General features: G+C 39.9%; 1 protein-coding gene across 1 annotated transcript; it reads right to left on the bottom strand.

Moving 5' to 3' along the window:
- Positions 1-2,886: 2,886 nt before the first annotated feature.
- Positions 2,887-25,794, bottom strand: LOC121508640 (phosphatidylinositol 5-phosphate 4-kinase type-2 beta). The gene is made up of 10 exons (XM_041785628.1): positions 25,181-25,794; positions 18,574-18,671; positions 16,612-16,708; positions 16,338-16,490; positions 12,516-12,662; positions 10,379-10,417; positions 10,076-10,189; positions 7,129-7,390; positions 6,762-6,865; positions 2,887-4,065 (listed from the first exon to the last, which is right to left on the bottom strand). Exons 1-10 carry the CDS (start codon positions 25,322-25,324, stop codon positions 3,985-3,987), a joined length of 1,239 nt encoding a protein of 412 aa, XP_041641562.1. The 5' UTR covers positions 25,325-25,794; the 3' UTR covers positions 2,887-3,984.
- Positions 25,795-26,050: the final 256 nt, after the last annotated feature.

The following is a 26,050-nucleotide window of genomic DNA, read 5'->3' as shown; positions in this document are numbered from 1 at the left end:
TGTCAAAATATCCCTAAATTTGACTGATTTATTGAAGCCAAAATAGTACCAAATGAAGAGTTGTCTCTTGCTGAGCTGAGCTGTTTGGTTTGGCTCACTATGAGCCAAAATTCCCATCACCTGGAAAAGTCATGCTGTTGTCACATCCCACAAATACAGGTGCACCTAGAAAAGATAACGTCATATAAAAGTTCTTTTTAATTCTAGATTCCTCTCATACAAAGTGAAATATTTTAAGTCTTTTTTTGTGTAAAGATGATTACAGCTTATAGCTCATAAAAATCTTCAATCCATTATCTCAAGAATATTAGAATACTGTGGAAAAGTCCAATTTGGAACAGTTTCCTGAACCCCCATGCTCTCATTCTGGTTCAGTACTCACAACTGCAGTCATGGGGAAGACTGCTGACTTGACTTCCAGAAAATACATAATTTCTCCCAGAAATTGTTGCAATTACAAATTGCAAAAAATTTTGGTATACATGTCTTTTATGTGCATTGGAGCAACACAAAAACCTGAAGAAAAAAGACAAAATTGACATAATTTTACACAAAACTCAAACTTTTGCAAACTGCTCCAGGTCTCTCAGATTTGAAGGGTGCTTCTTGCAACTGCAGTTTTAGGATCTCTCTGTAGGTGTTCAATGGTATTTAGATCCAGGCTCATTGCTGGCCACTTTAGAACTCTCCAGCTTTGTCTCCAACCATTTCTTGGGGCTTTTTGAGGTATGTTTGGGGTCATTGTCCTGCTGACACTAGGCCCTTCATTGCAGCCCCAAATTTTTTTGATAGTCTCCAGATTTCATGATTCCTTGCACACAGTCAAGGCACCCAGTGCCAGAGGCAACAAAATAACCCCAAGCATCCTTAAACCTCCACCATGTTTGACTGTAGGTACTGTGTTCTTTTCTTTGTAGGCCTCATTCCATTTTCTGTAAACAGTAGAATGACGTGCTTTTCCATAATGCTCACCTTAGTCTCATCTGTCCACAAAATGTTCCCTCAGAAGGATTGAGGCTTACTCAGGTACATTTTTGCAAACTTCAGTCTGACTTTTTTACGTCTCTTTGTCAGCAGTGGGGTTCTCCTTGGTCTCCTGCCATAGCGTTTCATCTCATTCAGATTACGACATATGGTCTGAACTGCCACATTTGCACCGAGTCTGCAGGACAGCCTGAATTTGTGTGGAAGTTAACTGAGGATGTTTATCCACCATTCCAACTATCCTGCATTGCATTCTTTTGTCAGTTTTTCTCTTGGGTTATAAACTTCTTGATTATATCACACACAGTGGACAAAGGAATCTCAAGATCTCTGGAGATGGTCTTGTAACCTTGAGACTGTTCATATTTTCCACAATTTTGCTTCCTAAGACAATTCTGAGCTCTTCTTTCTCTTCTCCATGCTTGATGTGACACACACAGGCACACAACACAAAGGTTGAGTCAACTTTTATGTATTCTAACTGGCAGGTGTGATTTCTAGATTGCCAGCACCTGTTACTGCCAAAGGTGAGTTTAAATGAGCATCACATGCTTGAAATAAAATGATTTACCTAGTTTTAAAAGGGTGTCAATAATTTTGTCCGGCCCATTTTTGACTTTTGTGTATTATTATGCCAATTATGTCTTTTTTCTTCATATTTTTTGTGGTGTTCCAATGCACATAAAGGCAATAAACACATGTATACCAAAAACATTTGTAATTGCAACAATTTCTGGGAGAAACTGTGTATTTTCTGGAAAAATTCCAGGGGTGCCAATACTTTCGTCCATGACCGTAGTGTCTTTGCCAAAGACAGGCTGTTCTCAGAGGCTGTATCAAAGCATATTCATGGAAAGTTAGCTGAAAGGGTGAAGTATGGTAAGAAAAGATGCACAAGCAACAGGGATGAGCTCAGGCCTCAGAGGACTGTCAACCAAGCAAATTGAAGAACTTTGGGAAATTTCACAAGGAGTGGACTGAGGCTGGAGTCAGTGGATCGAGAGCCACCACACGGATACAGGACATGGGCTATAAGTGTCATGTCAAGTCTCTCGAACCACAGACAATGTTATAAGCATCTCATCTGGGCTAAGGAGAAAAAGAAATGGACCATTTCTCAGTGGTCCAAAGTCCCATTTTCAGATAAAAGGAGATTTTGTAACCCATCTGAAAATCAAGATACCAGTTTCTGGAAGATCAGAAAGGAACAGAATCCTAGGTGTTTGAAGTCCAGTAGTTCAGTTTCCACAGTCAGTGATGGTTTGAGGTGCCATGTCATCTGCTGCTATTGCTCCACTGGTCTCTACCAAGCCCAGAGATTTTAGAGCCCTTCATGCTCCCATCTGTGGAGAAGCTTTTTGGAAATGCTGATTTCCTTTTCCAGCAAAACTTGGAACCTGCCCACAGTGAAGCCAAAACTATCTAACTGCTGACCATGGTGTTACTGTGTTTGATTGGCCACTCAACTGGTCTGACCTGAACCCTGGTCCAAAAAGAATCTCTGGGGAAATATCAAGAGGAAGATTAGAGACACCAGACTCAATACAGACGCACTTTAGGCTGCCATCAGACCTGGGCTGATTCATAACACCCAGCAGTGCCACGTACTGGTTGTCACATAGATGCCAGTAATTTGTGCAAAATTTGCTCTTTTTTTTGGACTGGCGTTTTATACTTCTCTTAAATTTTGAGACAGTGGATTTTTGTGAGTTGTTTGCCAAAACCATCAAAATAAGTCTTGAAATATTTCACTTTGTATGAGATGAATCTAGTATTCATGGAATTTTCACTTTTTGTAAAAAAAAATAAATTAATGGGAAAAATTGAACTTTTTCATGATATTCTCATTTTTTGAAATGCACCTGTTTATGTTCTCTTAAAAAAATAAACAAACAACAAAAACAAGATAAAACTCCCTTTAATATGCAATGAATCATTTTCAAGTAACCTTTTTTTCTAATGTCTGTTGGTAACAAAACAATACTGTATACAAACACAAAATTGCTACATTAATGTAAACAAGATATAAAAATGATCCTTATGGTAATAAAACAAGTATTTGCTGCAGAATTCCCCTTTTTATGTGAATTTTTTTTCTTAGACCAACCTCCACCAAGCTCACGGTTAAATTTCAAAAATATTTAAAAACAATATGGCAACGTAACATTCAAACACCAAGTTTTTTTGTCCCGTTTTTGTGATTTTAGTCATAACACTCAGATGCTAAGTTCAGTGGTTTGATGTTTCAACTTACTGGTGGAGTCTCATGTACACATCAGCCATGCATTTTTGATATTGCATTCATTTACTTAATACACCATTACATATTAATGTGTTATCCCCTGTTGTTCCAATTTTTCAGCAGTAGTTTGTATTTTTTCAGTTGTACAGAGAGAGAGAGAAGTCTGATGGCGACTGTCAAAGAGTTTGTCATGCAATCTGACCATTCAGCATCTGTGTGAGTTGTTTACATCTGTGTTTGTGTGTGTGTTTGTGTCTAATAGAAATCATAAGAACAACATCGACATGAACAGAAACCGAAGAGACTCTACTAACGAACTGGTAACTGCAGAAGCTGACACTCGTTCAAGGCATTAGTGAGACAGTTTCCGTGCTGGCGTGAGGAGTAACAAGGTGGCTGAGGCGGATCGCGAGGCAGAACATTTTTTTAAAAGAACAGGGAGATTATCGAGGATGTTCCAAATTCAGTGAGGAGTTTCACGAGTTTTCCTTGCAGTGGATGAAGGAGCCAGGGAGGTTTGTGTGGGAAAAGTGTAACAGGCTCGGTGCATCCTTCATGCCAGGCTGGTGCCGGCACTGGGAGGACGCTGGTAGTTTTTTTTGTTTTTTTTTTTTGTTTTGTTTTTAAAGGGGATGAAGAGGCAGGGAGGAGGGTAGATAAACCTACACCGAGGTGAGGGAGAAGAGAAATAAGTGCGTGGCGTTCGACAGATCTATGACAGAAAGTGGGAGGCTGGACTGAGGGGAAGGGAGATGAGTCTATGAGAGGATGTTGGACATGAACTCGTAGAATCGTTTGGAGTACTGCTCCGGGTTCACCGTCGAGATCTCGGCTCCCGCCTGAGAAACAAGAAAGAAGAGGATCAAAAAAAGAAGAGGCACAAGTGCAACTGTTATGAGATATTTAATAGTCCTCTAGGGATCCTGGAAAAAAGGAACATTAAAATTACTAGCTTAATTTGGTTCAACTGCAAACGGCAGGAAAGGATTTCCTTATTTTATTGCATGTTTTATATTTTCATGTTAATAGAGGAAAGCAGGTGTCACTGTTAAGAATTAGAATAATAAAGGCTGGTGAGAAATGCTCTGAAACTAAGGTCGTTGGTAAAAGACAATTCAATCAAAATATTTTTCTCCACTTTCTAAAACTTTATGTTTTTAAAACATTTTGGTATCTTCATATCACAACTAAAGAAAAGTATCACATACTTTTACATCTTGGCTGTTTTACCATTGATGTTGTGTTTAAATTAGTGATGCAACAATGCATCGGCAACATCGGCATATGCTAATGGTAGCTCTGTCATCTCATCAGCAAAAAATGTGACATGCGCCGATGACAGTTGCCGATGTTTGTCAAATGTAAAAAAAATAGCCGCTGTAAGAGAAAATGCAAAAACATGAAAAAAAAGCAATAGACACCAGTCTGACCAGTCTGTCTACTACACACACCTTCTAGCTGGTTGTCCAGATCAGCCAAGTTTGCAGCACACTGTCTCTGATGTGGTTTATTTTAGCTAAAAAATAAAGACTGGGGCAAAACACTCACTGGCCACTTCATTAGGTACACCTGTTCAATTGCCTGTTAGCACAAATAGTTAACCAGCCAATCACATGGCAGCAACTCCATGTGTTTAGGCGTGTAGACATAGTCAGGACTACCTGCTGAAGTTCAAACTGAGCATCAGAACAGGGAAGAAAAAGGATTTACGTGACTTTTTGGCATAGTTGTTGGTGCCGGACGGGCCATAAAAGCATGGATCCATCTTTCCTTGTATCACGGTTTAGGCAGGTGATGGTGGGTCTAATGGTGTGGGGGATATTCTCATGGCACACTTTGGGCCCTTTAGTACCAACTGAGTATCGTTTAAACGCCACAGCCTACTTGAGTATTGTTGCTGACCATGTCCATCCCTTTATGACCCCAGTGTACTTATCTTCCTATGGCTACCCCTAACAGGATAATCCACCATGTCACAAACTCAAATCATCTTAAACTTGCAATGAGTTCACTGTTATCTAATGGCCTCCACAGTCACCAGAACGCAATGCAATAGAGCACCTATGGGAGGTGGTGGAACGGGAGATTCACATCATGGATGTGCAGCTGACAAATCTGCAGCAACTGTGTGATACTATCATGTCAATACGGACCAAAATCTCTTAAGGTTTCCAACACCTTGTTGAAACAATGCCATGAAGAATTAAGGCAGTTCTGAGAGCAAAAGGGAGTCCAACCTGATACTAATCTAATAAAGTGTACCTATAGAAGTAGCCAGTGAGTATATTGCCACAAAACAGTCTTTTCCTCTCCATTGACGTTACTTTCGGAGTCGAACTTGTGATGTCTTATGGCTAATTTATGTACGCACTCATGAAAACAGATCAGTGTGTTATAAATGTTCTAACCATCATTACCTTCATACTGATGTGCATCTGTTATGTTGAACTTGAAATTGAAAAACTCATCCACTAGAGGTCGCCATCTCTCACCAAGCTACTTTGATGCTGCTCTGTCAGTCGGTCTGTCCTCTGCTCAGGTGTGCTCTTATAGTTGACTCTCTTCTGCCCAGGTGAGCTAGCATCACTGATATGTTTCTAATACCTCACTGAATATTTGTTTATATTTCATCAGAAAACTCAAGTTCTTTCAAATGTTTCTTCTCATCATGTTTACTACTATAGGTTGCATTGTGTCTGGATGAAATGAACACATAGTACAGACTGAAAGGTCAGTCTGTATCTGTATGCGGGTTCAAATGTTGAGCCTAAATGAGCTTTAAGGAGTTTGCTTCTTATTGATTAGTTTTTAATTACTCTTTCTGCTTAAATCTTTGAACCTTGTCACATGACGCAGCAGCTGCACAGCAACAGGTTGAGGATCACTTAATCTTCTCTGTCATTCATCTTTGCAGCCCTGGGTTGAAAAATCTGATAAAAGATCAGTTTTAACTTTGGTACTTTCGATACTACTGAATAAAAACATAAATGATGTTGTATCATCTAAAAAAAGTGGTATCAGAAAAGTATTGAATTTTCCTTTTTTTTTTGAACAACTTCACTTTCTATTGAACTGTTCGAGTCATTCTCCTTCTCTGACCTCTGCCATCAACCATGCCATGGAGGACGCCTATTTAGCTCAGTTGGTAGAGCAGGCACCCATAGACGGAGGCCTTCAACACTGTTCAAATCCTGATCCTGTGGCTAGGCACAAGGAGAGGACTCTTCTTGTGGACCATTCTCTGTGAATGTTAGAGACGGCTGTGTATAAAAATCCCAGTAGATCAGCAGTTTTTGAAATACTCAGACCAGTTCCTCTGGTGTCAACAACTGTGGCATGTTCAAAGCCACATTGTGATGCTCACATGTAATTTCAGCAGATGGTCTTGACCATGTTTACATGCCTAAATGTGTTGGTTGCTGCCTTGACTGATTAGAAACTTGCATTACTGTGCACTTGAACAGGTGTACCTAATAAAATGATTGGTGAGTGTTAGTCGTCTCCTTTGTTTCATGACGCCCATCTTAACACTCACCCCATGTTTCACAGTTTTGGCAGCATGCGCAGCTTTTTTCTTAGCATCATAGTGCGTGAGGATGTCAATGATAGCCATGAAGTATACCTCCTTCTTCACAGCACCTAGAAAGAAATAAAACACATTGAAAGGGTTAAATATCACCTGAAAATTCATATCAAAGACCGCTGCGGTCTGATATCATTGCTGTGGTTCGGTGTAACACACATTTCTATTATCAAGGCACAATGACCACTGACTGGCCACTCATTCTCTGCACCGCTCCTTATTTCAAATTTCAATAAACCTGAACCATGCAGCAACCCCTGTTCAATCTAATGCTACAGTGGGATTCATTATGTCAGATGAAGTCAAAGACCACCCTCACTGTCATGGCTCTTGATTGCGTAAACGTCCACAGAGGGGTCGAATTCCCCGGGGCCAAAGAATCCTCCACAGTTGAGAGGGTTCCCGGGACTGTCGGGGGGTGTGCCAAAGGAGCCTGTGAGCACGCCTCCTCCCATCCCATCATTCTCATACTCCTCCTCCTCTCCTGTGCCCTCTACGTCCATCTCCTCCTGCTCCGCCCGGTCTACATCATGGATGCCCACCAGGAGGCTATAGTCCATGATCTTAAGGGTGGCCAGGAACTGAAACACAAAAACAAAACAAAAAAAACATTAGACTGAAAGCTGTGCTGGTTCTAATTTAAACATGCCCAGGTAATGCTACTGCAACAGAAATCAGTCTTCTAGCTTTTTGTGATTGAAAGTTTGGTAGATTTTTGCAAAGAAAAATGGAGAAAAGCTATCAGAAAGAAATCAAATCTCCTAATAGTGCCCCTTAAGGGCATTTAAGTGTATTTTACTATTTTTATGGTTAAGAACTGAAATGCTTTCTATATTTTTTTATCAGCATTAATTCCAGCTAATTTTAAATGCAGATCAATACATCCACTGTAAGGCTGTCAGAATGTGTGAAACTTCCTTACTTTTCAAAACCTTTAATTTTTAAACTATCCAGTCTCTTTTGTTTTAATGATCAATGGACATGAAGGAACCAAAGCTTTTACAAACACTACATCTATTCCATTAGATAGGTGCTTAGAAAAGGAACAAGTCTTTTAAAAATTGCTCACTATTTTTGCAAATTACAAGGGCTGACTCATTTCACTCGGTTGGTCGTATAGTTTGTTCGATATCCTCTCATCCGACCAAGATCCTGCTTGTCTGTTGGATGCGCGTGCTCATGTGTGCACGTGAGACCGAAACAGCTGGAACTCACAGCTGATTGAGAGTTACGCAGCAGGAGACAGAGAGGAGCAATGCAGTGCTGGGCAATCCAGACAGAGAGGCACACAAATGTGTTATATTCTGATTGGTAGCGTTTCACTGTGAAACAACTCAACACAAACACGCAGGACGTTTGCTCTGTGGTTTTGCCAAGCGTCTCTATTCTGCCGTCCCTCACAGCATCAACTCCCAGGGCCTGTTTAATTTAATGGTTGGAAACTAGGCAATGTGGTATCATCTCATCAAAGTGCTCAGGTTAGTGTTAGTTAGGGGTGAGCAATAGGGCAATCTCAGAACGTAAAGAAATTGAATTTATCGATCTGCTGCAGCTGTTTTATCGTAGAACCAGCTATTTTACTTTTAGTTCTTTCTCCCCTTTTCCCTCCCCTTTTCCTTCCAGACACATTGGTGATCCACGGCTGCAAATGAGACCGAAACTTAAGACTTGGTCCTTCAGGAGATTTCTAACTGTCCTAGACAAAGTTACATCTTGGTTTTCTAAACCATAAGACATATATTTGCACATTCTGCACAAAGTTTGTGAACTTTTTTTTGATGCATCCCAAAGACAGCATCCAAAACGGTTTTAACAGGGAAGAGACTCACGCTGCCATTAGTGGAGGAAAGTGTGTCAGAGTCACACTGTTTTGCTTTACATTGTTTCCTGAGTTATTCACAAGCCTTTCAGTCTGACAGGTGAACGCCAGGAATCACCCCTAAAACTTTATAGCATCAGCGTCTTTTTTTAATGGAGGGAGGCAGGTTATGTCCACAAGGTCTGGACATCAATCAGTTATTAGAAAATGTTTTAACAGAATAATCTTTGATTTACGTGCATTTCTTTCGCCTACATGTATGATGCTGCATGATCTCAGCCTGCATCTCCTCCTCTCTCCTTCGTTGTGAGCAGCAGCAGGTATGAGTGTGGTTTGTAGTCTGAGTCACCACTCAGTGAATTAATGTTTTCCTGACCTCTTTATAAATAGAACTCAAAATTACGTTAAAATAACACAGTCACTACTTTACTGCATAACCACGTTCCTCAGAAATTAATCATATTTTGGGTTATGTTTCCATGTACTTAATTTGGCTTAATGCGATGTGAAAATGAATATGAACAGGCAACGTGTGTGAAAATGAAGCTGTAAGAATTCTGTTTTTAGTTCATGTGCTTTAAAATGAAAATCACAGTGTTAAAATGTGTATTATATAGGGAAAAATATATGTATTTTTTTGGTCATTAACATACAAAGTTGTCTTAAAAATGTGATGTAAAAAAAATGTGATAAAATTGAGATCATGACCTGGCCATAGAAAATTGTGATATGATATTTTTCCCTATCACACCTAGTGTTAGTGACAGATAGACAGATAGAAAACAGAGGAGAGAAAAGACAATGTCTCCTGGTCATTAAGTCCCAACCTGCAACACCCAACAACGCTGAATTCTGTCTGTTATATGCTTAAAAATGACATAGCCCAGAAGGAACAAGTGGTTTTAGATATTGTTACAAATTAATATAAACAAGTGCTTGAGGTTGTTTTTAAGCTGTATTAGTTTAAAGAGTTCTAATGTCATGTTCACAGAAATCATAAGATCAAAGGGAGATGCTCACTGATCGTCTCTGTATCAATTTTTGTTCATTTTTAGTACAGCTTGACAAAACAAAAACAAAAAAAAACAATAATGACTCAAAAATCACGCTATGTAATTTTTAAGGATCATTTAGACTACCAAAGAGGTGCAGTCAGAACACCTGCATGAATTAAACTGATCCTCAGATAAGGTGAGGGCTATTTTTTTTTCTAAACCTGAAAGACCAATCGATTGATGGTGCCTGGGTGCAATTTCTATCGACCAAGTTTCTCTTTGGTTGACTACAGGCCTAATTATGAAAGATTCTAAGTTGTTCATACTGAATATTGCCTCATTCAAATCCTGATTTAAAAATCACAACCACAGCAAACAGGGAAAGCATCTATGTTCTGCTGTTGGCTTATTAATATCATTAGACATGATCAATTACAGGATGTATTTCTAACCTCAACGTCCCGTTTTAGCTTTTCCAAAAAGTACTTCTTGTTGTCGTCTCCAATCTGCAGCTTCTGGCCTTCATTCAGGAAGTCGTTGTCTTTAAAAGTGGGGAGTTCTTTAGCCTAAACAGAGGGGGAGTAAAATATTATCAGACATGATGCTGGTGCAAAAAGGTACAAATAGAGAACATCTGTTTGGCTTTGACTGCTCAGTCTAGCCTTCATTTGGCAGGTTTGCCTCAGAGTTGAGCTAAGGGCGTTTATTTTTGTCCCATCATGTCAGCAGACATCATGCACGGAAATAAAACTCACCTTCTCCTTGTCGCTGGCTTCCCGAGAGACCGTAGAACCCTTAAGAAAAAAACAAAAAAAAAATACAATTAAAAATAGAATCAGTTGAAAGCAGCTTGAGGTGCATGAAAAGCACTGTTAGCACATTATCCACTGTTACTTAGACAGTTTCTCTTTAAACTGTCAATATTGGACAGGTACGGCTGTTTCCTCAAGAGAATACTTGGCAGGAGAAGAGTAGGCTTGTGCAATGAATGATTATTTTAGGAGAGAGTAAAAGAAGCACTCAGTGCACCTTTTTCACTACTGCTATAGAAACAGCACAAACCCTGAACAGACTCAGAGCACAGGGTGCACGGACTTAACCACAAGGCTACCGGCATCCCTTTTAAACGATTCTAACTGAGGCTGTGAAATTGTGACATTTTCCACACTTCAGCGGCTTTGCAAATTTTCAAGACCTGCAACCCCTAGTGCATGCCAACCAGAAGTGTGTCAAGCTATGCTCATGTGTTTTTACATCCTCATCAAAAATAGCATTTCTAGTGCCGGGAATCTAATAAGGTAGCGTTGTAGGAAAGTGCATCTGACTCTATTTGTTCAAATCTTTTGCTAACAGCCTCTAATAAAGCAGCTGTCTCCATAAGTAAAAGGTTGTCTTAGAGCTCTTACCAAGGGGCTTACGCCAGCAGCTGATATAGATGTGCTGGCTACTCTTGTCTGCTGTTCTGACTGAGAAAGTCGTGTAATAAAGTTTTCAAACTTACTGTTGTGCAGTTAAAGTGCAAGGAGTTCATAACCTGTGGCATATCTTTTTTCACAGTGTTTTTTGTTCTGAAGCTTTGTATATTGTTAAACATAGCCTATTATACCACTGGGTTGAGACGTCCTGCTGCAGTCTTCTTAGTTTCATTTCCGACTGAACCTGAACAGCCTGCATGCACGAGTAGGCAAGTGGAGAATGATTCAAGTATCTCACTAATTTCAGCTAATTTCAACCACATCCAAGCATGCCACATGCTTCGAACTCTGCTGATCTGCACAAACAGCTGAAGGGTGTGTGCTACGCAGCTAAAAGTCGTCGGGCCGCTGTCTGTCATTGTCTTTGGCCTATGTCAGCATTGACTCTCATGACAGCACCTCAAATATGCCTGTTTTCCATGAATGAAATGCATTTGCCATATTAGGGTTCACGAGGCCACCATTGGCCGATGTCAGTGTTCCACCAATGCATTGGTGCATCACTAATCCATCACTCAGGTTGAAAACATTATTTCAAATACCAAAGGTGAAATCACTGAGGCTACATCTAAATGTTATACAGTCTATGTTTCTAAAAACAATGCCTTGGCCTATGAATGCAAAATCTAAGACAAAAAGCAACTATTAAAACAATCCACATTTTGGATTGATTCCAATAAATCCAGCTTGAAAATATACACAACATTATTACAATTGTTTTATATCCAATATCTTTGACAGCAAGGTTATAACAGTTTTGGATTTTTCATTAGTTTTTATTTCTATTTCATTTTCACTTTCTGTGTTCGATTTCAGTTTAGTTTTTAGTAGTTTTGACTGCTGGTTTGTTAGTTTAGTTTAGTTTTTATTTTGCAAAAATGCTTCGTTTTAGTTTAGTTTTTAATAGTTTTAGTGTTAGTTTTAGTTTTTTACAGATAGATGTCAAGGCTGAGTAAGTGTCATACATTTAAAAAAAAATATATCAAAACAGGCTACTCTTCACTTACCATTTATTTATTTAAAGATAATGTTTGAATACAACTCCATACATAAAACTACCACTGTATGAAGTGTTAACCAATCAGATCAGGCAATTTTTTTACACTCAGACTCACACAGACTTGTGTGTAGGTGCCAGTCAGTATGGTTGTGTCAAAGACTAAAACTAAAGATATTGTTTCTCCATTTTTATTTTATTTTAGTTAGTTTTGTAAGCGCACTATACAGTTGTAGTTAGTTTTCTTTTTAATGGTAAAGCTTAGTTTTTCTTTAGTTTCAGTTAACTAAAATGATTTTTGAATTTTAGTTTTAGTTATTTAGTTAGTTTTACTTAACTATAATAACCTTGTTTGACAGGCAATGAGAAGTTATAGTTAGGAAAAATGCATTAAACAGGCAGTGAACCAGCGTATCCTACCTTCAGGTCATATTTGCGGTGCACTGTGAGCCGATGGCTGAATACATTCCGGGTCACCACCATATACGTCTCCACACCATCCACTGTTAGCCTGTACATGCCCAGGAACTGAGGGAGCAGCGTGTTGCCATGACACTCCACGATAAACTGGAAGCAATCACGGAGGAGAGCAGAGAGAGGAGCATTAAGTGTGGGAGTGAGGAATCAAATATACAGGATGAAAACTGATTAATAATGGAAACAACGCTCCCATTATTTCCACACTGCCGCTTCATCATTTACATGTATTCGTGACTTTTGATTCAAATTAAGCAACTGCCTTTTTTTCTTTTTTACAGACTGATGCTGTTAAATATCTCTGCTGTACTCAGCAGTTTAAACCTTGGCCCCTTTTCTGAATACTTTTAGGTATTACGTTTTCAAAATGCTTAAGTGGATTGATTATGCTGTAGCCTCAAATGGCGCTGTTATTTTTGCCATTTAATGGGTGAAAAATAAACATCCCTGGTCAAAGGCCACACAATCAAGTTTTGCTTTGTTGTGACTGAGAGTCCCATGTTGTTATTCTAAGAGTCTGAAGAGAACATGGCTAAGAATCACAACAGACCTACTTTTTTTGTTAAACAGCTGACCCTTTTTAAAAGAGAAACAGCAGTTATGTCACCCCTTCAAAGCAGCCAGACTTCATTAAAAGATAAGTTATTTTACCTTGCAGTAAACATAAGTTGTTGGTTCACAGCTGCCTCAGTTGGTTATTTATTTATTCTATGCAACACAAAATGTGCTGGATCAGCACTAAACATCTAAAAAACAAAAGTCATACAATAAAGTAACTTTCTTACGGCCCAGTGCAGAGCAAGTCAGTTTATTTTGCTGAGTACTGCACTGGGCTAATATGTTATTTTAATAAAGTTTCTGATTGATGTTATGTGCAACAAACGGCTGATAGATGTGAGACGATAACAGACACAGAGACGAACAGTTAACAACTCAGAGCAGTGTTTGTGAATGAACAAAGTAATGAGTATCATCACTTTACAAGCTGTCTCTGTGTGAGAATCTACATGGATATATGCACTTATTAAACACTGCATTCCTCTCACTGTGACTCTGCACAGGTATTTAGCAACAGCAAATTTATTTCATGCCAGGACTTTCTGTCTTTCTTTTCTGCCACTCTCGTGCGGCTCGAACCATGAAGTTGTCACTGGCTATTCAAACCGGTCAGGGAGGATGAGCTGTGCTCCGTTTCTTTAATAGCAGCCACAAAAACTATACAAGCATCAGGAGTAAGAATCTCCTGTTCAGCTAGACTACTTCATGGGAGCTTCTGCTCTGCCTCGATGCGGCCTGTTTATCTCGCAAGACATTTTTCACCTCAACCAGAAATCTCATGGTGTGCCAGTCTTGCAAGATTTTGTGATGCAAGATCTCATCATACCCCCGAAGATCATACATACAGGTGCATCTAAAAAAATATGAGAATATCATAAAAAATGTATTTTTTCCCTGTGATTTAATTCAAGAGGTGAATCTTCCATATATTCTATTCAACTCCATTCAAAGTGAAATATTTCATGAGTTGTTTTTTTTTTTTTTGATTGTGGCTTACTCAAAATAATACACTATCACAAAAAACCAGTCCAAAAAAGGATTTAAAATACAGAAATATTGACTTTCCGGAAAATTATGCTCATTAATCAGTCACTAACTGGTTTGAGCTCTTATTGCACAAACTGCTGCACCTATGCAACACGACATGCAGCCAATCAGTTCATGGAACTGCTGGGGTGTTATGAAGCCCAGGTTCTGATAGCAGCCTTCAGCTCGTCTGTGTTGTTGAGTCTGGTTTCTCTCATCCTCCTCTTGAAACTTCCTAGGGATTCTCTACCGTGTTCAGGTCAGACCAGTTGACTGGCCAATCAAACACAGTTAACACCATGGTCAGCGAACCAGTTTCTGGTAGTTTTAGCTTCACTGTGGGCAGCGGCCAAGTCCTGCTGGAAAAGGAAATCAGTATATCCATAAAGCTTCTACATGGAAGCATGTAGGACTCTAAATTTTCCTTGTAGATGGCTGACAGCGTTGACTCTGGACTTGATAAAGACCAGTGGACCAAGAGCATGGCACCTAAAACCATCACTGACTGTGGAAACTGGAAACACAGGACCTTAAGCACCCTGGATTCTGTGCCTCCCTGATCTTCCCACAGACTCTAGGACTTCGCTTTAAGAATGAAAGCAAAATTTCTTTTTATCTGAAAACAGGACTTACGCACACTGAGCAATGACCCAGTTCTTTTTCTCCTTAACCCAGATGAGGCGCCTATGACGTTATGTGTGGTTCAGGAGACTTGACATTAAGAACAGGACACTTATAGCCCATTTCCTGGCCTTGTCAGTGCGTGGAGGCCTTTGATCCACTGACTCTATCCTCAGTCTACTCTCTGTGAACCCCCATAAGTTCCCGAATCTGCTTTGTGTGACAATCCTGTGGAGGCTGAGTTCATCCCTGTTGCTTGTGCTCCTTTTCTTACCACATTTCCCTTCCAGTCAACTTTCCATGAATCTGCTATGATACAGCCTCTGAGAACAGCCTGCCCTGTCAGCAGTGACCTCTGTGGCTTACCCTCCATGTGGAGAGTGTCAATGATTGTCCTCTAGACACCTTTAAAGTCAGCAGTCTTCCCCATGATTGTGGTTGTGTGAACTGAACCAGAATGGGGAAATGTAGGCTTGTGAAACACTTGCAAATTGGACTTTTCCATAAAATTCTAATATTTCAGGATAGTGTATTTTTGATAGATGATATATAAGCTGTAATTATCAAGATTAAAAAAGTCCTGAAATATTTCACTTTGTATGAGGTAAATCTAGAATTGATGTAAGTTTAACTTTATTAATTAAATCATAGGGAGAAAATGAATGTTTACATGATATTCTAATTTTTTTGCACAGATATTGTACTGTTTCTGATAAAGCTTCCATTTTTCTCAAAAGAAGAGAAAAAGCCTGCAAGGCTGTCCATAAAAAAAGGAGCTTAAGACACATCTTTCAGACTGGCTTTTGAACACCCAAAACATTGATTTGGATATGTGCAATTTTTATATGGTACTGCTTATTTTCAATGCTTGCTGTTGTTTATTTGTTGTCTTTTCATTTTAACTGGGGGGGGGGCTACCATAATGTAGGTAGCCATAACCCAGTAGCCATAACCCAGTCTTATTTTAAACCGAAATACCCCTCTTTACATCAACAAACATTAAAAGTTAACTTATTGTTGTGTGTTTCAAAATGAAAACTCCCTTTTATAAAATGCTAAAAGCTCTTTTCAGGTAATGTTTACACTGTGTGAGGCCAGTAATGTCAAACATAACCTGCAACTAACTTTTCTGAGTCAGCTCAAAAGCCAAGACCAGGAGGTGAATGTTAGCCACGAGGCTAGCTGTAAAGCTACTGATCCAATGTACATCCACTGATAATACAAAATGACATCTGGAGAGAGCCCATTTACTGGGGCTTTCATGGGCCCAGCCATTTGTGTGGGTGGGCCTGAAGCAATGTGTAATGGGTTTCTGGTTCAAAGAACAAGAATCTCACCTTTGAAAAAGGAGTCATGTACATCCAAATGCTTTATGTAATATTTTTAGTAACTAAAAATAAAAATATAAGCCTGTCATCAGCAGTGCAAGCACTTTTTGAAGATGGTCTGTATGAAAACACATTAATCATACCATTTAACCACACTGCTAATATTGAAGCCCTCAGTTAGATATTTCTTCCTGCTCTTTGTGTGTCTGTACAGTGAGAGAGGGGCTTCTACCTGGTGATATTTCTTTAGGATGTTGTGCATTTCAGCGATGTCCTCACTGGAGACTGTTTTGATTACAAAGCGGTGGTCATAGCTGGACAGGAAGCGGTTGCCAAAGCGACCCTGGGTGTCACTGTTAAGTGGAGCGCTCCTTGTCAGAGAGTTCTGGCAAAAAGAAATCCACAAACGCACATTCTTACTTAAAAGCAGGCATTTTTATTAGAAATATTTTAATTCAATTCATAGAATGTGTGTTTGTGTCTTCCACTCAGAAGTGGTTGCTCACCTGGTAGTCCTGGTCATCGATGCAGAACCTCTCCCTCAGGTTTCTGAACACCATGGGACAGTACTCCTTAAACTTAAAGCGACTAGGCAGGTTTTCTCTGACAGGAAGGAGACAGAACATCACAAACAGAGGAGATCAGAGCACTGTCACTAATAACAGGGATGGAAAGTATATGCAGAAGCATTGATGGATGTTTTTCAAATTTATATCTGCTAGTGCACAAATTCCTTCATTTACAATAATGTAGGGCTGAGTTCTATTAAAAAAACAGCTTTGATGTCACTTCTAAATGTAGTTGCTGTAATTGTATACACATAGTTCGCTGAGAAGATACTGAACTGCAGTAGAGAGCAGAACAAATCCTGACATTAAGTTTCTGTATCAACTATGGATGTTAACCATACACTCATCTTATTAAACAGAAACTATCACAGTACTATGTCAATGATAACATTTCATCCTGATTTTCAATTATTTTCTAATTCAAACAAGATTAATCAATTTCAATACTCTGACAATGAAAAGCAGAAACAATATTTCTTTTCTTAAACACAAGTAATACAAGAAAACTATGCGTACTTTTTAAAAAGGATGGAAAACATTGTCAAATATAAACCAGGCAAATGCACTCAAGATGGTTTGAAACATGTATAAGACCTTTAATCCATAGGGCTACAAATATCAAAAATGCACCAACGTGTAATGGCCTGTGCCGGGAGTGTTCCACTCATATTTTTTGGTGTAAGTTTCCCTTTCCATGAGCACTGCTGGTTTGAGGGACACCAGAAGCACTCCAGTTGCATCTCTTTTTCATATGCATATGTCTTAAAGAGAGACTGATGTTATCTCACAAAGTATACTTTACACTCTATACATTTCTTTGTTACAATTGATTTAATTTCATTTTTGATGTTATAAAATTTATATAAAAACAAAGAAATATGAAATATCACACTGACATAAGTATTAAGAACCTTTTCAAAAACACTTGAAATTTAGCTCAGGTTCCTCCCATTTCTCTGAATCATTGCTGAGATGTGATAATTAAATTGACTGGACATTATTTGGTAAGGCACACACCTCTCTACAGAAGGCCTCACAGCTAACAAGGCATATCAGAGCAAAATTAAGCCGTGAGGTCAAAGGACCTGCCTGCAGAGCTCAGAGACAGGATTGTTGGCAGGCATAGATCTGAGGAAGGCTACAAAAAAAATGCTGCACTGAAGGTTCCCAAGAGCAAAGTGGCCTCCATAATTCTCTGTTGGAAGAAGTTTGGCACAACCAGGATTCTTCCAAGAGCTGGTCACCCAGCCAAACAGAGCAAAAGGGGAAGAAGGGATCCTTTGACTCCTTGGCTTGGTTTTTGCTCTGAGCTTTGAGACCTTCTGTACAGAGGTGTGTGCCTTTCCAAATCATGTCCAATCACTTTATTTTACCACAGGTGAACTCAAGCCAAGGTGTAAAAACATCTCAGCCACAATCCAGAGAAAGTGGAGGCACCTGAGCTAAATTTCAAGTGTTTTAGCAAAGAGTCTACTCTAAATACCAATGTTATATTTCAGTTTTTTCAATTTTAATACATTTGCAAAAGAGTATGAATGTCTTAGGTGTAAAACAACAGAGCTTCTTTTCAGCGCTGTCGCGGAAATGCACGACTGGCAACAATAAAAAGTGAGCAGAATAAACATGAAATATTACTAGAGACTTTAAATAATAATGCACAATGAGTGCAACAGGTCTTTTAAGAAAAAAACTATTGACAATTTATGAGTACAGAAATAAGAAATAAATCCACATGTATGATCAGCTTATGGGAGAAAACGAGGGAGAACCTCTAGTTATTCTAGAGAGACAGCTGGTGTTTCTAAACTATGTTCTGTGTACCTTTTTGCTCTTCAGTCTGACTACAGACTTTTCTCTAAATAAACTGGGTTAATACTGTGTACACTGTGATGTACCTACTTGTTAAATAGGTGGTTGTCCACTTTGATCTTACTGTAGGCTTTAAAGTCATCTGGCATCAGCATAACTGGTACAGGCACGTTACTTAACTCGTTCACCTGAAGGAGAAAAATGAGAAAACAGAGAAAGAGAGATCAGACAATGCTTAGGGAAGAAAGGAAACAGCTGGTATATTCACTACAGAATACATATTTATTCAGAAAAATAAGAAACCAAAGCTGCAATATTGACTTTTGTGATTTCAATATGAGAGCAGTTTGCTTAAACACACTCCTACGCAAAGTACTCCACTGTGCAGCTTCAGTCAAGCAAATGGGATATGCTTTAAACATCAGGGTACCAAACCGCACAAAACTGATCAATAGAGCAGATATGTGAACACCAGAGCACAACAAGCTCAACGTAAACAAACAGTTTGTGTTATCAGCCTTGTGTAACCCACACATTTGACTGAATCTCTCCCAAAAAGACCAGCACAAATCATTAACTGTTGGACCAAAGACCAGACTGACAGTTTTTCTTGCTGCTGTAGCTAACAAGCTCCCTGACTTTGATCTTATCTGCTGGAAAACACAAGCAGAGCAACAGCCCACATTAGTGGATTTCAATAAAAGAAGCACATATTTGGTTATCAGTTAAACAGCCTACCAGTGGGGGAAAATTGAGGGAAAACATTGAAGAGATAACACAATGGCAGAGAGAAAGTTCAGCCAAACAGTCTTTGAGGAACTGAAATCAGGAACAGACAGATATACTAAAAAAGGGGGAACAGAGGAAGTACACAGGGCTCCAGAACTGTTCAGTGAGTGAATAGGACCTGTTCTTCTGCCGAAGTCAAATTCCCCATGTTAATGAAGAAAAACAAACCAAAAAAAAAAGCCTGACTGGTGTTTTGTTAATTCTATCACGTTTATCTAATCACACATATATTAATATTTGGGCATATGGTCTATCTTCTAGGGATGAGAATTGCAAATCAGGCACAATATAGCAAGAAGCCCATGTTTATGATAATATTGTGTTATGGCACTTCCTCAGTAACTGGCATAATCAAGACAATCATTATATAAAAGCATTGAGCTGTGTGACCGTTACACCAACAGGGACTGTAATGACATTGTATTCAAATACATGGACTTTAATGAGGAGTTGGCACCCCTTTTGCTGCTATAACAGCCACCAATCTTCTAGGATGGCTTTCCGAGCGATTTTAAAGTGTTTCTGTGGTAATCTGTGCCCATTCATTCTGTAGAGTATACATAAGTTCAGGCACTGATGTTGGACAAGAAGGTCTGGCTTTCCCATCCCAAAGATGCTCGACGAGGTTGAGATCAGGGCTCATGTGCAGCCAGTCAAGTTCTTCCAGGCAAAACTCATCAAACCATGTCTTTATAGTCCTTAGCTTGTGCACTGGGGCACAGTATTGTGCGCCAAACCCAGACTCGCCTATTTGACCACCAAACAAAAAAAATGTGGATTGTCTCCCAACAGAGCACTGCTCCATAGTCCAGTATCCATGTTCTTTACAGCACTCCATCCAACGCTTGGCATTGGCATTTTGTGCTTACATTAAAGCCAGAACGCTTCAGCTATGGAATCAACAGACCACTGGCGACTTTTATTTACCATGCGCCTTAGCAGTCGTTGACCCCACTTTGTGGTTTTACATGGTTTTCCTCTTCATGGCTGAGCTGCTGTTGTTCCTAAACACTTCCACTTTCCAATAATATCACTTATAGATGACTGTTAAATATCACAGAGGGGTGAAATTTCCTGAACTGTCTTATGGAAAAGGTGGTAACCATCATAGCACCACTCTTGAAGTCACTGAGCTCTTCAGAACGACCCATTTTGTATCACAAATGTTTGCGATTGAGACTGCATGGCAAGGTGCTTGATTTTACACACCTGAGGCAACAGGTCTGATTGAAATGCATCATTTCAATAATTAAAAGGAGTGGCCAAATACTTTCGTCCATATAGTGTTTCTGATAACCTGGAGAATATAAAATGCCCCTAAAAAGATAAAGTGTAGATTAATGTATTAATTCACTGCAATCTGCTGTCCATTTCACCCCTGATAATTATTTCTTAATGCGTTTTCACCGCTGCTCAACATTATAGCGCAATAACAGTTTTACAACCGCGAAGGCAATGTGCCTAAGTGCAACAGTCACATTGTAGGATGTGCAATGTTAGTCATGATTTGAACCATGCCATGCTGCCACTTCTTTGCTTGATGAGAGCAAAACTGTATGTTTGACACTGCTGCTGTCACAGATACACCACCACCATGACACTCTAGGCAGACAGTCATCAGTGCCCGCTGCTTTTGTGGCAGCTCTGGTCCCACATGTAAAATTCAAACTCTAGTCTCATATGTCAAATTTGGCATTCAAATCCCCCATAGACATTTTGCAAAATCCTTGGTAAAAAATTTTTAATATATGAACCAAGCTAACCAGCTACCTGAATTCTCATGACTATAAAATATTTGATTGCCCAAAAACTGCATTGGAAAATTAGGAACAATGCAAAGGTACAAAACTGTGCACATATCTCTTTATGAGGATGAAGGAACTATGTACCCACAATCCATTGCGAGCCATTCTACCCATTGTTAAGGATTGTTTTCCAAGCTTTTAGTCATGTATGTACTTTTTTTTTTCCTACACTTATCTTAACTGTAGGGTTTACATTTGAATGATAATAATATAAATAGCTTCATACTACGGCAGCATGTATTGTCATCATCACCAGCCAGCAGTCATCGTTCACAAGCATATTTCCATGGTTACCAGAGTCCACCAATCAGAGATGTCACTGTGACACTCCAGGAATGTGGGAACTGTAGCGTTTTTGATGAAAATAAACTATGTTGTCCTTCGAAAGAGGTTACTGTCTTATGACCTATGTCTTCTACAGGAGCACACCGTAACATCACACTCTGGTAGCTCATGGTAGGTCTACCTTGGATATTACTGAAAATATGGCAAATAATCCTCTATAGAGAAAATGAATGGGATTTTAACTTTTGGAACGACACTGTTGAGTTCCCACTATCAGCAGCACCTCGTCCCAGTTTGCATTGATATTTGGTTTGTTGGTGGCCACTGGCGCTTGCTTATGTTAAAGCTCTAAGAGTTAGCTACAATATTGTGCATCCCTGCCTACAAGTCATGTAGCCTTGTGCTGGAAGCTACATTCATTCAAAAGGGTGCAGTAAAATTAGTAAGTGACAATTTTTGAAATGGGGAGATTCTATATGAACACACTGTGTCCTTTACTGTAAAGGCGTCTTCTAATAACACAGATTGGAATCTAAGGTTCAAGCTTAAATAGACCCTGAAATTATTTGCTGGCATGTTAGTAAAAAAAAAAAAGGGGAAGAAAAAAAAAAAAAAAAAGCAATCATTCAGCATCAAACGGGTGTTGTCGTACATCACTGAAACCACACCAGACACTGTGTGGAAGTGAAGTCCTCCAGCATGCAGCTCAGGCACAATTAAAAATGCATCCAACTTCTGACTGGAAGAAGAGGACTTTGATGAGGAGTCTGTTTGATGTCTTGAATCGGCTTCCCACCCACACCTCAAATCGCAGGTTCTGTGTGCTGCATCCACACACCCACTGCCAAAGTTCACCCACTGAATACTGCAGTGATAACTGTATCATTAGCTGCCTCCTTTATTCCCTGGTTATATGAATTTCATCTGCTGTGTCATTTCTTTGAACAGCGTAGCTGATATTTGAGGTTTTATGTCTTGTAGATTTTTGACACATGGAAGTAAAAGGACTGACAGTGTTACATCTGCTGTGGCATCATCAGCTGGTTTGGCACTTAACCAGGCCTGATTAACCACTAATTACTGTGTAAATTTATGAGAGGCAGTTCGAGGCTGACTGATATATGGGTCAGCTGATATTATCAGGCCAGTATGTGCCTATCACTGTTGTACACAAAACTTGATGTTCACATGTTTACAGCTACCATATTCCAAAATATCTAGCATGTTAAGAGACACAGTTTGGATTTCACTTTACAGGGTCTTTAAATTGTTTTTCCCTTTCTAACCTTGGATTGTGTCGATTTGAAAATCCAGTTTTATTTGAGGTCTCTAGGTTTGTCATTTGATCATAACAGTGCTTGTACATGACACAAGCATCAATATCATTTAGTTTTTACCAGGTTAAATTTCTGGTACTGTGACCAGCCTACTGGTGACCAATTAATAGGGATGCAAGATATTGGATTATCAATACTGATATCAATACCAATATCTGTATTTCACACCTAAAACTTCAGAGCTTTGAACACACTTAAATGTATAAGGGTGAACAAAGAAACAAACTTGGGTTCTAAGAACAGCTGTTAGCAAGAGGATGAACAAAGAAAAACCTAAAACAGCCTTAACTCCACAAGCTTATTAGTACACATGGCCAAAATTTACTGTTGGTATACAGGTGCATCAAAATCCACTATCTCAAAATATTTGAATATTGCAGAAAAGTCCAATTTGCAAAGAGTCTTTTTTCTCTCAATTTGGTTCAGTACTGTTCAGTACAGTACAACCATATCATGGGAAAGACTGCTGATTTGACAAATGTCCGGAAGACAATCACTGACAGCCTTAAAGGAGACATTCAAAAACCACTTTCAGGCCTTTCTAACAAAATTATATGCCCTGGCCCCCCCCCCCCCCCCCCCGATCCATTTATTGAAGGGGTGTGATCAGGGGCAGAGTCAGACAGCTCATTAACATTTAAAGCCACAGACACAGAAACGGCTCATTCTGAGCAGGGCTGAAACAGAGGGGTTTTTAGACATGCAAAAATGCAATACTGGAGTGTTTTCTTAGCAACAAACTTCACAGGAATGTTTTGAGGACCTCTGAGAACAATACAGACTTGTCTTAAAGAGGTAAAATATCTCCCCTTTAACATAAGGGGTAAGCCACATAAGGTGACTGCTGAAAGGGCAGGCAATTTTTAGAGGCTGTTTGAAAGCATATTCATGGAAAGTTGACTGTATGGAAAGTTTTCCAGCAGGACTTGGCACCTGCCCACAGTGAAGCTAAAACTACCAGAGACTGGTTTGCTCATTATAGTTTCACTCTGCTTGACTGGCCAGTCAACTGACCTAAACTGAACCCCCGTGGAGAATCTCTGGTGTATTGGCAAGAGGAAGATGAGCAATGCCGCACTCAAGAATGCAGACAAGCTGATGGCTTCTATCAAAGCAACTTGGCTTCATAACACCCCAGCAGTGCCATGGACTGATTGGCTCCATGTAATATTGAATAGATGAAGAAATTTGTGCAAAAGGAGCTATGACCAAGTACTGAGAGCATAAATGAGCAAACCTTTTCCAGAAGGTCAACATTTCTGTATTATAAATCATTTTAAAATCAATTACATCACTGGAAAAAAACAAACTTTTCCACGAAATTCTATTCTTTTAAATTCACCAGTATGATGACATTCAAACCAGAATACCAGTTGTAAATATCGGCTGAAATTTTGATATCTGCCTATACTGCTGTTAGGCTGATAATATTGTGCATCCCTGCTAAGCAAGGTACTCTACCTAACAAAGAGGAACCAAAAATCTAACTTAGAGACCTGACTGTGACACTGAACCCATGCTTTAGGTAGCATGCTTGTTTATTCAGTGCATGCATTCATGCATAAATAAATAATTAAAATTTCAGCCCTCGACACAATCCTTCATCGCACCTGAGATGCTGCCTCACAAGCACTAATCAAACCGTGCAACAGTGGGTGTCTAACCAAGCAGTTACTAAGTGTATTGCACATTAGGCAAGACCAAAGTGCTGGTGCAAACCCACTCAATCCATCACTGTTGTCCAATCTGCCCTTCGCCGTGCTTTTCATAGCCACGGGTAGCCTCAGCCAAAAGTGGATGTGATATATTTTTCGATTCTATTTATAGGGATACTGATGCAATGGGATTAGCTGCAGCGATTGAATGCATGCTTTGAGCCTCAGAGCTGCAAACACAAGCGCGGGGCAGGTTTATTTAAACAATAGGGAAGCTGCCGCTGCTGCTGCTGCTGCTGTTTGAAAATCAGTGTAACCTGCTGCTCCGGCTGCCTGTCACACCCCTCCCACTCCATGCCTGCACTACAGCAGCCTCAGCTCACGACTTGGCTCCGAAACACTACACCATCAATGATTTATGATGGCAGATTGTTAACGCTGTGCATTATGTGAATGTGCACAACCTGCAATGAGGATATGCATTTTATTACAAAAGCTGCAGGAGATTAAACTCCTATGCTTTAAATCCCTGCAAAACGCATGCTTCAGGCAACAGGAAGAGGCGGCTAGCTGCCAAGCATCTTAGCCAAAAACTGTCTTAGAACGACCAGCTCGTTTAAAAATATCAGTAGGACTCAGCGAAAGCAGTCTACTAAAACAGAGATAGTATTCATGAAAAAGACACATAAAAAGACCACCAGAGAACATCAAAGCTGGCTTGACAGATGAAGGCAGCTGGCTAACAAGCTAGCATGCTAGCTAAATCAAAACAGCAGCATAAACAAACCGCTCACGAGCGTCAACGCCACACCTGGCACGTACTCACCGTATGGTTGATACCCCACATTAAAACGCTGAGAATGGGCTCACTTGCGCGGAAAAGTTTCACTTTCTGTCCTATAAAATGCTTCTTTTTCGTCTTGGTTTTGCTAGCGCTGATGGGCGCTGCGCTGGTGCAGTTGGCTGACATGTCTCAGGCTGGAAATTTAGGGTAAGCAAGACGGCACTCACTGTCGGTCAAAAAACTCCACACACAACAAAAAAAATCGAAAGGCTAAGAGCGTTTAAAATCTATAAGTGCATCGTGCCCGTGATCCAACTCGCAGCGAGTCTGTGGGAAGGATAAGTGTCTTGTTGGGAGTCAGCGGTGGAGCATTTTGTGCCGTCACCACCCTTCCTCCTCCCGAGCAGGCCGCGTCGGAGTCCAGAGAGCAGCTAGCCGGCCATCGGGCTCAGCGCAGCCTCTCTTCACTGAAAAATTAAACCTCCACAGTGCTCCCTTCTTCCACTGAGAGGTCTGCAACTTAAAAAGGATGCGATTCTCTTTCACTTGTCGGAGAGTAAAATCCCATCATGATGCGCCTGAGATTGTTGTCAATCACCGCCACCGAGCGCTGCGTTCAGGGTCTCCTCAAGATGGCGTCCCCGCTGCACTCAACAGTCAACAGTGCCCCTTGCAGGCCGCCGGCGGAACTACAGGGGATCCCACACCTCACCTTGAACCAGGCAGGGCCTGAAGCAGGATTACCCACAGGACAGGAATAGTAAATGGACTGTAGACAGGACTGAAGACTGAATACTGAGGCCTAGTCTGCTCTGTTCATCCTTCTGATTAATTATAGATAGATAGATAGATAGATAGATAGATAGATAGATAGATAGATAGATAGATAGCAGTGGTGGAACGCAAGTAACT

Source organism: Cheilinus undulatus, linkage group 4, assembly GCF_018320785.1.
Source record: "Cheilinus undulatus linkage group 4, ASM1832078v1, whole genome shotgun sequence".
NCBI classification, from domain to species: Eukaryota; Metazoa; Chordata; class Actinopteri; order Labriformes; family Labridae; genus Cheilinus; species Cheilinus undulatus.
The sequence above is the reverse complement of the archived record's forward strand: the minus strand, read 5'-3'. Positions and strand labels throughout refer to the sequence as shown.

Excerpts from the sequence above, each read along its gene's own strand:
- LOC121508640 (XM_041785628.1), bottom strand. The coding sequence starts at position 25,324 with ATGTCAGCCAACTGCACCAGCGCAGCGCCCATCAGCGCTAGCAAAACC. Across the intron at positions 12,663-16,337 it reads TCCTAAAGAAATATCACCAG|TTTATCGTGGAGTGTCATGG; the intron begins GTAGAAGCCCCT and ends GATTGCTTCCAG. Across the intron at positions 7,391-10,075 it reads AGCTAAAACGGGACGTTGAG|TTCCTGGCCACCCTTAAGAT; the intron begins GTTAGAAATACA and ends TTTGTGTTTCAG.